The sequence below is a fragment of the Electrona antarctica genome, assembly GCF_951216825.1.
Source record: "Electrona antarctica genome assembly, chromosome: 14".
NCBI lineage: Eukaryota > Metazoa > Chordata > Actinopteri > Myctophiformes > Myctophidae > Electrona > Electrona antarctica.
In genome coordinates, this window is record NC_136795.1 from 1,633,106 (window position 1) to 1,647,844 (window position 14,739).

Genomic DNA, 14,739 nt, shown 5'->3' on the forward strand with positions numbered 1-14,739 from the left:
ACGGTTTTGAGGTGAGCAGAGAGAGATTCTAAGTCTATTAAGTAGTATGTAATATAATGGCATGGAAAAGTCACTGTTTACAAGCTCTAGCAAAGAGATTGATCACACCTGATTGAATTGTCAGCCCTCACTTGCCCCAAGGGGGGGGGGGTGAGACAGGGTAACGGGTACGCTCGCCCCTTTTCCATCTCGCCCCACTACTCTACCTAGCTGTAAAAAAAATAAAAATAATAATCATGTTTGTAAATTAACTTAATTAAGTAGTCTTGTCTTTGTGTCATGTTGTTCTTTCTTAATTTTACAGAGTATAGAGATCGACTACTATACAATCAAATACATCTGTATACAAGATAATTTCAGAGAGGGAGGGAAATACTAAATGAACTGTTAACTACATTAAAACATTTCGCCGGGGTGAGTTAGTAAAGGGCGAGTCGTTTGGTATTCATAGACAGTCATTGTTTCTATAGAGTTTGTTCAGTATCAGCCTCTGTGATTTCCCTGTCTCTCCAGTTCTTTAATAAACATGTAGCATGGTCATGGACCACATATGAACACAGAACATATCTTTTCAGGATGGGATACCAAGCTTATCCAAGGTTCAAGGTGTTTATTGCCAATCATAGAACTTAAAAACAAGTGAACTTGGAACTGAATTAACAGGGAATCCTTTTCTCTCATCCTGATTGGATAAAACTGGTATTCTGACCTGACAATGTATTTTCTGTATATCAAAGAGCTGCAGAGATTGGCACAGCACTCTTTAGCTTTGACCTTTTTAAACAGAACATGTTGTTTTAAACAAAATATATTACACCCTTTAATGTAAGATGCCACATTGTAAGTGATATCATTACAGTTATTAGTGCAAGGGTACTACATTATTATTCACGTTTATCCAAGTTTATCTAACCCTTAACATAGTAAAATAGAAATTCTCAGTCAGACTTGTTTTTCTTACAGCTGACACCTTAGCCCGTAGCACTTGCCCTAGCCCCTAGCTTATGCAAAGGCTAAACATGTCATTTAGGTACCATGTTATGTAGACAGATGCCAGGTCAATCATTATTGACCTGGCATCCTATAGCGTTTATATTTTCAATGTACTACAGATACATCTTTATTTGGATATTCTACTGTTAGACTGATGTTAGGTTCTTGGTTTACTTATGATCCTAGATGACTATTTCTAGAGCCCGACCGATCCCTCGGTCGCACCGATGTATCGGTCATTTTGGGTGCCGAGCCGATGCCCGACTTCGGACATCAGTGTTTATTTAATCCGATGTCCCGTTTGTAATGTTTACTACAGTCCATCCTGCACATATCACTCCCTCGGTCCTGCACCTCTGTACTGGAGAAGTATAGGCCTATCACTTTTTCGGTTCTGCACCGCTTACTGGAGAAGTATATCACCCTAGCGGGTGCGCAGCGCAACCAGTACCTTTGTACATAATAATAATAATTAACCAATTAAACATAGTATTAACAGGTTACCATTTCTATAAGGTTTACAGGTTAAACCACAACTCCCTCCTTTGAATGTATATAAAAGGCTTTTGTACATTATTTGCTATTTAGATATGCTGTGTATTTCATCCTTGTGTATTTCAGCCACAACAAACAATGTTAATAGTATGACTGCTCTATTATTTGAAGCATATCCTACACATAGGAGGCCTTTGCTATGTTTCACCAGTTTCAATTGAAACAAGCTCCGACTGACCTTCAGGCATCAGCCAACCCCCACCACCCTAATGGCTGCGCACAATATTGAACAGTCAAAACTATTGATAGTCAATACGGCTGTATCAACAGAATAATTATGTCGTAGGTATACATGGGGGGGCTCATATTTGGTCTTGAAACGGGCCTCCAGATTCCCTTACATAGAACTAAAAAAATCACACCGTGTGAAGTGAGGGGTGCTAATATATTAAAGTCTAACTCATGTTGATTAGGTGATGTAATGGTGATGTTCAAACAAACAGTGCCAACACAAACATGAAACGCCATTAAAATTAAAGAGACAATATGACGTAAATGGCACATTATGACGTACATTTTCCCTTCATTGTCAATGGCGTTTACAAAACAAACATTGAACTAAAGACAGACATTAAACCTGTGTATAGGGGGGGCTAGTGCCCCTCAAAAATCACCCCCGTGTTATCATCGTACATCATCATGGTGTAACATGTCTACTTGCTCAGACACTTTGTGTAGGACGGAAATCTACACTAATAGCTGAATATAGGAGGGCATATATAGGGGTGCATTTCATTTTGAAAAAAATGCCTTATGTGCCAAAACATTTTATTTAAATGTATTCTATTAACTTTAATTAAAAAAAACTTATTTTGAAGTTTAGAAGTTTTTAAAATGTATTTTTTATTATTTTAATTGATTACTAAACATCGGCATCGTATCTGCATCGGTGGTGTAGGTCTCTCCAAATCGGCATCGGCATCGGACCCAAAAATATGGCATCTGTCGGGCTCTCAGATGTATTGCCTTGTGTTGTCCTTGCTTACTGTAACTGTAAGTTGCTAAGAATGTCTGCTAAATGCCTAAATCACTACTGGTAGCCTACTACTACTAGAAGTACTGCTAGTACTGTTGCTACTTGCTCATGATAATATTCTTGTTTATTTTCTAGTATTCCAGGTGTTGGCACAGTTTTCCAGATCGGGTAGTGTGACTGCAGACAGAAATGGCGTCTCCTTTGGATTGTCTGGAAGAGGAGCTCACCTGTCCCGTGTGCCACGACATCTTTAATCATCCTGTCGTGCTGTTGTGCAGCCACAGTTTCTGCAAAGGCTGTCTTCAGCATTGGTGGACGGAAAGACCGACGCAGGACTGTCCCGTCTGTAAGAAGAGGACAAGGACATCCACCAGGAAACCACCGGCCACTAACCTGGTGCTAAAGAACCTGTGTGAGAAGTATTTAGAGGAGAAACGCAGAAGCGCCTCGCGGGTGAGCTCGGAGGAGCTCTGTGCCGTGCACGGGGAGGAGCTCAGGCTCTTCTGCCGGGACGACGAACAGCTGGCGTGTGTCATGTGTGTGTGTGATTTGGAAAAACACGGCAGACACGAGTTTTCGTCCGTAGACGAAGCGTCAGGGCGGTTCAAAGAGACCGTGCAGGAATCCTTGAAGTCTTTAAAGGAGAAACTGGAGGTCTTTAATAAAGTGAAGACAACGTGCAACCAAACAGGAGATTACATCAAGCTTCAGGCCCAGAACACAGAGACACGGATAAAGGCACAGTTTGAGGCATTACATCAGTTCCTGATAAATGAAGAGTCGGCTAGGATCTCTGCTCTGAGGCAGGAGGAGGCACAGAAGAGTCTGAAGATAACGGAGAGGATTGAGGAGCTGAACAAGGACATGACGTCCCTCTCGGACGCAATCCGAGTCGCCGAGGACCTTCTGAGAGCCGACGACCACGTCTCGTTCCTGCGGAAGTACAAGACGACGATGGAACGAGTCCGTGTAACCCTGCCGGACCCCCAGCTGCTCTCAGGACGACTGATAGACGAGGCCCAACACCTGGGCAACCTGGCCTTCAGTGTCTGGGACAAGATGAAGAATATTGTGTCCTACACCCCTGTCATCTTGGACCCCAACACCGCCCATGAAGATTTCATCCTGTCTGATGATCTCACCAGTGTGAGATTTGACGCCTTGAAGACGCAGCAGCTTCCCGACAACAAAGAGAGGTTGGACACGTTCTACATGGTCCTGGGTTCAAAGGGCTTCAGCTCAGGGGTTCACAGCTGGGATGTTGAGGTCGGAGACTGGGGCCACTGGGGGGTTTTAGCAGAGTCCTACCAAAGGAAAGGCAACGTGGGCGGTGAATCCTGGTGGCTGGAAAGGGGCAGTACTAGATTCTGCGCAGTCCACTCCTCGGGTTGTACTCGTGACTCTGTCGTTCTCCCACTGAAGCGTAATCCCCGGAGGATCAGAGTCACGCTGGACTGGGGCGGAGGAACTCTGTCTTTCTCCGACCCGGACACCGAGACACACCTGCACACTTTCCATCACACGTTCACCGAGACACTGTTCCCGTGCCTTAGTAACCTCCGTCATAACACGTCTCTGAAGATGTTGCCCTCCAAGATCTGTGTCACTCTGGAAAACAGTTAGGATGTCCAGTCAAGTCTGTTCATTTTACCATAATAATCTATGTGTATCTCATGTATAAATGGGAGCTTGGAACCGTTTCCAGAAGCATTTTTTGTAAGCAACTAGTGGTTCTCAAAACGGTTTAATTTCAAGAACCACCATAACTATGAGAGTACAAATGGAACCAAATGTACTTTGTGTTTGTTTAAAGTGTTAGAAAGTCCATAGACTTGGCTGCCACATGACATCACGCAGGGTGTTTATTGTCATTCATGTATCATGGTTGTTGCCACTGTGGTGTTTCACAGTACAGTATATACTGTGAGTGCATATTAATAAAAGGCATGTTGAATATATTGTTTTTTACTGTGTGTTTGCCTCTTTCTTAGGTAATATGTGACAATTTGACCATATTTTATAGTATAGTTTGTTGGGTACTTTTGACCTAGCCTAGTAATGGTCTTATTATTTTATTTCATTTTCATTGTAGAGGTATTTAAGAAGTCCTTAAATGTGAAGATATACCCTGGCCTGTTTGCACTTTGTTGGTTTGTTTACTACTTGAGTGAGAAAACAATGTTGCACATTATTAAGCTAGTCATCTGGGGACCCCCACAATCATTTGGAGACCCACCCTGCCCCCCCATCCTCCATGTGCACCCCAGGCAGTTTCTAAGATGCTCGAGTCAATATTTAGATATTTCATATTCAGTTTTATCAGACCCACCTGCCTCCTACACAAGCCTATGTTCAACTTCAAACTCCATGTTAGACTCATTGTAAATGGCGAGAGCATGTCTGAACAAACAAGTCTGGCTTCAGAACATCCCACTCCACTGACACATGCCTCCTCTATTTGAGCGACCACATCAAACAAGAGGTGGACGCTGGCAAATACTGCGGCATGGTCATGCTGGACCTCCAAAAGGCTTTTGACACCGTGAACCACTCCATACTGGTTAACAAGCTAAAAGCAATTGGTTTCGATAGCACATCAGTGAGCTGGATGCAATCCTACCTGGAGGGGAGAGAACAGATGGTGGAAGTGAACGGAACACTGTCCCCCCCCCTCCCAGTGAGCTGTGGCGTTCCACAAGGAAGCATACTAGGGCCTCTACTGTTCCTAATATATGTAAACGACATGACTTCAGCCTGTGACTGCAACTTGTTCCTGTTCGCAGATGACTCAGCACTGCTGGTCTCGGACAGGGACAAACTGCAGGTTGAAAATGCCCTCAGCTCTGAACTCGGTAGAATCTGCACCTGGCTCGCTGATAACAAACTATCTTTACACCTGGGAAAAACTGAATCCATTCTCTTTGGCTCTATTAGTAATCTCAGCAAGGCAAATGGCTTCTTGGTTAGAGTGGGTGACAATGTTATCACACGTAAAGATGAAATTACCTACCTAGGTTCCATCCTGGAGGCTAATCTTTCCGGTGATAAAATGGCCACCAACGTAATCAAAAAAGTCAACCATAGAACAAGATTCCTCTACAGGATCTCCTCACTGGTCAACAAAAACACCTTGAAGACCTTAACAGGAGCCCTTGTACAGGGTTTCTTTGACTATGCATGCACCTCCTGGTACCACAGCACCTCAAAGGCCCTTAAAACCAGGCTCCAGACTTCCCAAAACAAACTGGTCAGGCTCCTACTTGATCTAGCCCCCCGAACCCACCTCACCCCTGCCCACTTCGACAGGCTGGAATGGCTTAGGGTCGACGACAGAGTACAGCATCTTGCAATGGGTCTGGTCCACAAGATTCGATACACCACCAAGATACCCATGTACCTGTCTAGATACTTCCTTAATGTTAACGAAGTCCACACCCACAACACCAGAGGGAGTGCAACGAACCATGTACAACCCAGATTCGGCACAAACAAGGGACTAAATTCTTTTCGCTCCTATGCCACCAAAATGTGGAACGCCCTACCAACTGTCATTAAGACATGCGAATCCCTTGACTCCTTCAAAACCGCTCTCAAAGGGCACCTACGGATGGCTGCAATTCGAAACTGGCCCCCGTAAAATCTGAATCCCCCCCCCCGCCCCCCCTTTTTTCCCCTCACTGTATATATTTCTTTTCCCTTTTTACCTCCTTTTTGATGAATTCTTTTTTGATAAATTCCTGTTCTGTCTATAGAAGTGTCTATTTGTACGTCTCTAAATGTTTTGATGATTTGAACATGGTGGACCCTGTTGGAAACAAGTGTAATGCTTAATTGGGTCGTCCACTCACAGTTAACAGCCTTTGTATTGAGTTTGTGCTTGAAATGTACTGTAATTCTGCAAACTGTTAATAAATTCTTCAATCAATCAATCAAAGTCAACATGTCATATTGTATCTTTCTTAAAAATGCACAAAAAGCAAAAGGAGATGTGAACATGTCTGCTTAAGTGTTTTAACTGAAAAGGTATTTTAAGTCTTTCTAAACCTGCTAAAACGTAACTTAAATGAACACAAGTTCAATGTGGAATTGAAAGATGAACTGAAATTGAACTGAATCTAATGGATTCCTTACAGAACTATATAATAAGAACTGAATGTGGAACCTTTGGTTTCAATCCTGTTGTTACCTTCTACAACCACTAGAGGGAAATGTTGGACAACTTGGACTACTTTAGAAGTCTCTCTCCCCCAACCCCAACTATTCAGCCAAGTTAATTACAACAAGTTGACAACGGTAAAACACACCACCGGAGCTCCGAGGTAGGTAAGTATAAGTAAATATAGACATGAATGAACAAAGTCAGTCGGGATCGGGATTTATTAATGAGAATTCCACTCTTCAAAGTCGGCGCTCGTAGCCTCGTAAAGGCAGTGACGTCCCTTAAAAGCGTCAGGTTCTCTGTCTGCCGTCTCCCCTCTGCTCTGTTAACATTATGGGTAACTCAAGTGGTAAATTAAATGTGAAATACATCCTCTATTGAGAAAACAATATTATGTTGACAAAGACACTTCATACACTTGGAAACATTTTTATTCAAATCAATATAGTTTTCAGTTAATTTCGTTACATTTTAAAAGTAGGCTAACTACAGTTGAATTTATATGGGCTGGCCTGCAGTACACCGTGGAGCCGCTGTCTCATTTGGGGGCGTGACATTTGTAGCCCCCGTGTGTCTCTGGACTGTCAAGACCAGAAAGTAGGCCTACTGGATGGATGCCATACTGTGTTACGGCTCAATTATGTCAGATTGTCGTCACCGTTCACATTCAGTAGAACCCTGTGCTCTTTTGTGGCCAGATGTAATTAACTAGGGTCTAGTTACAAAAGGGCACTAGACTCTAGTAGGACTGTATAGTAAATAATTAATAAAAATAAATCGGCATACAATTTTGTAATGAAAGTCATATATAGGCACTTGTTTGAATGCCCCATATAACAACCACAAACATGAACCGTGGTTGAAAGAAATTAAGTTGTCCTAATGCTATCAGATACAACTTTTCTGTTTGGATTAGCTGTCAAGGCCTCCCCCCCCCCCCCCTCTCTCTCTCTCTCTCTCTCTCTCTATCTCTCTCTCTCTCTCCCCCACAGAGGTCATTCTGTGAGTGTGAACTGTGCAATAGCCAGACAATGCAGTTATAGAGGGTATGCTCATGCATAAAGTTAGAGGCAAAGTGAGTTTAACGTTGTTTAATTTAATGCAATAGGACTTTTCTGTGTGGATGTATGGGCTGTCAATCAGATAGGACTTTTCTGTGTGGATGTATGGGCTGTCAATCAGATAGGACTTTTCTATTTGGATGTATGAGTTGTCAATGCCAGAAAGTAGTTATTTTGCCACTCAGGCATTCCTGCATAACTTCCTGGTATGATGATGATTTACTGCAGTAATTTCCAATACTTGAACTGCCATGAAATGTAAAGAGCATCCATGTTGTGTGACTATACTGTACATTCTGTTATTCATCTCATACAGTCTGTCTCTATAATGACTACATTGTCTCATTCAATTCACTGACTTACACTGACTCTACATGATAAAAGTAAAAGTACATTAAACATGTGTGTGTGTGTGTGTGTGTGTGTGTGTGTGTGTGTGTGTGTGTGTGTGTGTGTGTGTGTGTGTGTGTGTGTGTGTGTGTGTGTGTGTGTGTGTGTGTGTGTGTAAAGGTGGGCCCGTTGCTGTTGGGCAGAATCCTCATATCTCCATATGTTTTTTATTTATTTATTTTCCCATAAATTAACACCCTACTTGTTCATACTTCAACGATCACACAAGATAAAGGAAACCATAGCAGATATACAAGCTGAAACTACGTCACATTGCAGATCTGCTATTTTTGCTGAATTAGAATCTTAATGGTGAAAAGCAACAGTTTTAAACATAGCATATGAGGTTTTCTCCTGACATCATGGCACTGTGTGTGAACTACACAGCTGCTGTCATGACCAATCAAATGGTCCCAGCTGTGTTAGGCGGTGCAATTTCGGGATCTCGCGGGACGGGTGGTCAGCTGACACAATAGTGGTGGTGGTCCCCAGGTTGCTTTTAGTCAGGATGGTGGTCCCCAGGTTGCTTTTAGTCAGGGTGGTGGTCCCCAGGTTGCTTTTAGTCAGGGTGGTGGTCCCCAGGTTGCTTTTAGTCAGGATGGTGGTCCCCAGGTTGCTTTTAGTCAGGATGGTGGTCCCCAGGTTGCTTTTAGTCAGGATGGTGGTCCCCAGGTTGCTTTTAGTCAGGGTGGTGGTCCCCAGGTTGCTTTTAGTCAGGATGGTGGTCCCCAGGTTGCTTTTAGTCAGGATGGTGGTCCCCAGGTTGCTTTTAGTCAGGGTGGTGGTCCCCAGGTTGCTTTTAGTCAGGATGGTGGTCCCCAGGTTGCTTTTAGTCAGGATGGTGGTCCCCAGGTTGCTTTTAGTCAGGATGGTGGTCCTCAGGTTGCTTTTAGTCAGGATGGTGGTCCCCAGGTTGCTTTTAGTCAGGATGGTGGTCCCCAGGTTGCTTTTAGTCAGGATGGTGGTCCCCAGGTTGCTTTTAGTCAGGATGGTGGTCCTCAGGTTGCTTTTAGTCAGGGTGGTGGTCCCCAGGTTGCTTTTAGTCAGGATGGTGGTCCCCAGGTTGCTTTTAGTCAGGATGGTGGTCCCCAGGTTGCTTTTAGTCAGGATGGTGGTCCCCAGGTTGCTTTTAGTCAGGATGGTGGTCCCCAGGTTGCTTTTAGTCAGGATGGTGGTCCCCAGGTTGCTTTTAGTCAGGATGGTGGTCCCCAGGTTGCTTTTAGTCAGGGTGGTGGTCCCCATGTTGCTTTTAGTCAGGATGGTGGTCCCCAGGATGCTTTTAGTCAGGATGGTGGTCCCCATGTTGCTTTTAGTCAGGATGGTGGTCCCCAGGATGCTTTTAGTCAGGATGGTGGTCCCCATGTTGCTTTTAGTCAGGATGGTGGTCCCCAGGTTGCTTTTAGTCAGGATGGTGGTCCCCAGGTTGCTTTTAGTCAGGATGGTGGTCCCCAGGTTGATTTTAGTCAGGATGGTGGTCCCCAGGTTGCTTTTAGTCAGGATGGTGGTCCCCAGGTTGCTTTTAGTCAGGATGGTGGTCCTCAGGTTGCTTTTAGTCAGGGTGGTGGTCCCCAGGTTGCTTTTAGTCAGGATGGTGGTCCCCAGGTTGCTTTTAGTCAGGATGGTGGTCCCCAGGTTGCTTTTAGTCAGGGTGGTGGTCCCCAGGTTGCTTTTAGTCAGGATGGTGGTCCCCAGGTTGATTTTAGTCAGGATGGTGGTCCCCAGGTTGCTTTTAGTCAGGATGGTGGTCCCCAGGTTGCTTTTAGTCAGGGTGGTGGTCCCCATGTTGCTTTTAGTCAGGATGGTGGTCCCCAGGATGCTTTTAGTCAGGATGGTGGTCCCCATGTTGCTTTTAGTCAGGATGGTGGTCCCCAGGATGCTTTTAGTCAGGATGGTGGTCCCCATGTTGCTTTTAGTCAGGATGGTGGTCCCCAGGTTGCTTTTAGTCAGGATGGTGGTCCCTGGGTCAAAATCAGTTGAAAACCCCTGTTTTAGATAATGGTATCATAAGGTTGCTGTACAACTACCCCCCCCCTCTCCCCCCCCCCCCCTCTCTCTCTCTCTCTCTCTCTCTCTCTCTCTCTCTCTCTCTCTCTCTCTCTCTCTCTCTCTCTCTCACAGAGGTCATTCTGTGAGTGTGAACTGTGCAATAGCCAGACAATGCAGTTATAGAGGGTATGTTCATGCATAAAATGAGTGGCAAAGTGAGTTTAACGTTGTCTAATTTAATGCAATAGGACTTTTCTGTGTGGATGTATGGCTGTCAAGGCCAGAAAGTAGTTTTTTGCCACTCACACTAGGAGTTCCCGCATAACATCCGGGTACAATGAAGATTTACTGGAGCAATTTTTAATAATGTATTACATGTGACATGAATACAGTAAACTCCAGTTGAAGACTATTGCATCATATCACCCCCACCCTCCGCTCTCTCTCTCTCTGTGTGTGTGTGTGTGTGTGTGTGTGTGTGTGTGTGTGTGTGTGTGTGTGTGTGTGTGTGTGTGTGTGTGTGTGTGTGTGTGTGTGTGTGTGTGTGTGTGTGTGTGTGTGTGTGTGTGTGTGTGTGTGTGTGTAAAGGTGGGTCAAACGAGGATTCTGCCCGTTGCTGTTGGGCAGAATCCTCATATCTCCATATGTTTTTTATTTATTTATTTTCCCATAAATTAAGACTCTACTTGATCATATTTTAACGGTCACACAAGATGACCGATAGCAGAAACCATAGCAGATATACAACCTCAAACTGCGTCACATTGCAGATCTGCTATTTTTGCTGAATTAGAATCTTAATGGTGAAAAGCAACAGTTTTGGACATATGAGGTTTTCTCCTGACATCATGGACTGTGTGTGAACTACACACCTGCTAATGTGTTACGACCAATCAAATGATGCCAGCGGTGAAAACACCCTCGTTTGGAGCACATAAAAAGTCAGACCCAGACAGCAACACAGCACCCTTCAAGGAGACCCCCGACCCAATCTCCACGGACACACACCCTTCTAGAAGACCCCCGACCCGATCTCCACGGACACACACCCTTCTAGAAGACCCCGACCACCAATCTCCACGGACACACACCCTTCTAGAAGACCCCGACCACCAATCTCCACGGACACACACCCTTCTAGAAGACCCCGACCACCAATCTCCACGGACACACACCCTTCTAGAAGACCCCGACCACCAATCTCCACGGACACACACCCTTCTAGAAGACCCCGACCACCAATCTCCACAGACACACACCCTTCTAGAAGACCCCGACCACCAATCTCCACGGACACACACCCTTCTAGAAGACCCCGACCCGATCTCCACGGACACACACCCTTCTAGAAGACCCCGACCACCAATCTCCACAGACACACACCCTTCTAGAAGACCCCGACCACCAATCTCCACGGACACACACCCTTCTAGAAGACCCCGACCACCAGTCTCCACGGACACAGAGACCACCTCAGGCTGACATGCTGCTGAGTCCTCAACTCCTGTGCTTGCTGGGCCTCATGGCACTAGGTAATAGAATTGTTCTTGTAGAAGAGTTATTTTCACAACTTGTTATCTGTGGAACCGAGTCAAACTAAATGTAATGACTAGGATTCCAAGTGCTTGTCAGAACTGCATGCAGGGTCCCCACTCCCCAGTTCAAAAATATGATTATTATGGGTTAAATGGTTCTTCTATGACTCATTGTGTGTGTGTGTGTGTGTGTGTCAATGGAGACACTCTGAAATGATGGCACCAGTAAACACATGGATTATATTTATTACATGCTCTTTTATTGTGGACAATTTCAGTGAGAGTTGAATCACACATTCCACTCAACAAGATGTACGGCGTAGTGGGTGTACAGTAGAGACCTGCAAGCCCGTCGGGACCCGACGGGGCCAGGGCCCGGCCCGCCAAAACGGGCCGGGCCCTGGCCGTCTCTGTCCCTGACCAACGGGCCGTGGGCCGGGCGGGCTCACGCGCCGTTATATTAATTTTCCGATGTGAATTTCACCCAGACTGGACTTGCTTCAGCAGCGCGTCAGCATGCTGCTGTCTGCTCCATAGTGACGTGACAATAACCCCCCCACCCACACACACACACACAAGCACACTCAAATCTGGTAAAAACTATAAAGACTTTGAAACAACGTTTTACATTCTCTCTCTCGCTCCGCGTCTAAACTCTCTCTCTCTCCTAAATATTATGCAGCGCAGCTGTGTGCGCGCACACACGCACTCGCACAGCACACACACAAACACACACACCGACTCCTAGCTAGGCGGGAAATAGCTGTTTTCAATACATGATAGTTCAGTTGGTGATGAAAGCATGAAATTTGGCACAGATGACCTTCATATGACCCTAATCGATAATCAACCTCGGGCCACGCAGAATTCCAATTTTTTCAAGGTGGCCCGCCAGTTTTAAAAATGGCTGCAACTGTACATACGTTTTTGGACTATATGACTTTGCTGGGGCTGTAAATATTTTATTTCCCCTCAATTTTATATAAGAGAATATGTTCTGGAGGTATTTATACCAAGTACGATATAAAAAGTAACATTAGGTTCCAATATGGCGGCATGTTTTCCAATATGGCTGCCAATAAACTGTATAAATGTACATCTGCTCATGGTTAATGCACAGTTGGTGATACAAACTGACACAGATCACCTTTATGACACCCTAATTCATAATCAACCTCATGTTCTGGAGGTATTTCTACCAGGTAAGATAACAAAATTACATTAAGTTCCAATATGGTGGCATGTTTTCCAATATGGCTGCCGATAAATTGCATAACTGTACTACTCATGATTCATGGCTCATGGTTAATCCACAGTTGGTGATACAAGCATGACATTTGGCACAGACCTTTATACCACCCTAATTGGTAATCAACCTCGGGCCATGCATAATTCCTCAATTTTTCAAGATGGCCACCAGGTTTCACCAGTTGAAATGGCTTCAACTGGGCCTATGTTTTGGACTATATCCTTTTGCTGAGACTGTAATTTGTTTTTATTTCCCCCTCATTTTGATATAAGAGAATATGTTCTGGGGGTATTTCTACAAAGTAAGATCAGAAATAACCTTCCAATATGGTGACATGTTTTCCAATATGGCTGCCGATAAATTGCATGAATGTACATCTGCTTATGGATAATACACAGACCGGATACAAGCATGAAATATGGCACAGATCACCTTTATACCACCCTAATTGGTAATCAACCTCGTGCCATGCAGAATTCCTCAATTTGGGAAGATGCCCGACAGGTTTTCAAAAGCCCAAAAGCCCAATTGACAAGTTTTTATTGTGTTATTGCAGTACCAGGGTACACTGGTTGACACTATAGCTGTGATACTCAGCATGGGGTTCAATGCTAATACATTTTCTAGTTTCCTAAATGCTGTTTAGCTTGCCCCAAATTAAAGTTAAACAGCCGCACCTGAATTGACATGATGTGCCAGCGCGGGAGAGCCGAGCCAAGGAAGACAGGGCTTTAGTCTTTCGGAAGGTGTACAGATCATATAGGAATTACATAGCATTGGATGAATGATCGGACTGGGGGTAGGATAGTGATGTTACTGAGCCCAGCCCAGTTGTATCCCATAATTATGTAGTGTATTTTTTGCCAGGTGGAAACCTGGCATACAACAGCTCATTTTATTTTAGTGACCTAGTCATGATTGACTGCACCTATTAAAGCCAATGGGAGTCTGACCACATACTCTGAAATGCCGCTTAAGCTATATGAGACTTGTGTAGCAAATCGCGTAGTAGCAAAATTAATTGCATGCCAATTATTTTTGACCCCAGGCAACTTGATGATGGAATTCAGTTGACACTTGAACAAAGCTACATACCATATACCATACTCATGGTAACAGAAGTTAAAAACATCAACATTGGAAAGAAAAAGGAAGTTATTATCAGAAGAGAAGTGTAAAGTATCTTCGGCTAAATTCACTCGCAGCAGCCTTAAAAGTAACATCTGCCCATTTGCGCCACATTTAAAGTGATTTGGTAGCTTTTGAATGACCTGTAACAAGACAGACAAAACTAAGAATCTGCACAAAGCCATAACTGCATACCAAGCTGCAAAGATGTGCCAAAAACCTTCACCAAGCTTTATAGGATCTAAGTTTGTGTATGGTGATGGTGACCATATTTCAAAATATGCCACGCTATTTGAACGTAGGTCATTGAAAACCTAAATGGATTCTGTGTATGGTAATTATTAATACAATTATTATTTAAGCACATGTGGTGTTGGAGCTCATGTTATAAAATCATGTGGATTAACCATAATCATTTATCGGCAGCAATATTGGAAAACATGACGCCATATTGGAACCTAATGTTATTTCTGATCTTACTTGGTAGAAATGCCTCCAGAACATGTTCTCTTATATCAAAATGAGGGGGAAATTAAAAAATACAGCCCCTGCAAAAGGATATAGTCAAAAACGTAGGCCAAGTTGAAGCCATTTCAACTGGCAAAAACTGGCGACCATCTTGTAAAATGGAGGAATTATGCGTGGCCCGAGGTTGATTACCAATTAGGGTGGTATAAAGGTAATCTGTGCCAAATGTCATACTTGTA

The 14,739-nt window shown here is 44.1% G+C and overlaps 2 protein-coding genes across 2 annotated transcripts in view; both read left to right on the forward strand.

Moving 5' to 3' along the window:
• The window catches only part of LOC306936380 (E3 ubiquitin-protein ligase TRIM35-like), a 191,115-nt gene that overhangs the window by 4,954 nt on the left and 171,422 nt on the right, over positions 1 to 14,739 (forward strand). The gene's annotated exons all lie outside the window — the stretch shown is intronic.
• On the forward strand, positions 2,714 to 4,147 carry LOC306936277 (zinc-binding protein A33-like; the record flags this gene model as incomplete). Its single annotated transcript, XM_079519766.1, has 1 exon — positions 2,714 to 4,147. One exon carries the CDS (start codon positions 2,714 to 2,716, stop codon positions 4,145 to 4,147), a length of 1,434 nt encoding a protein of 477 aa, XP_079375892.1.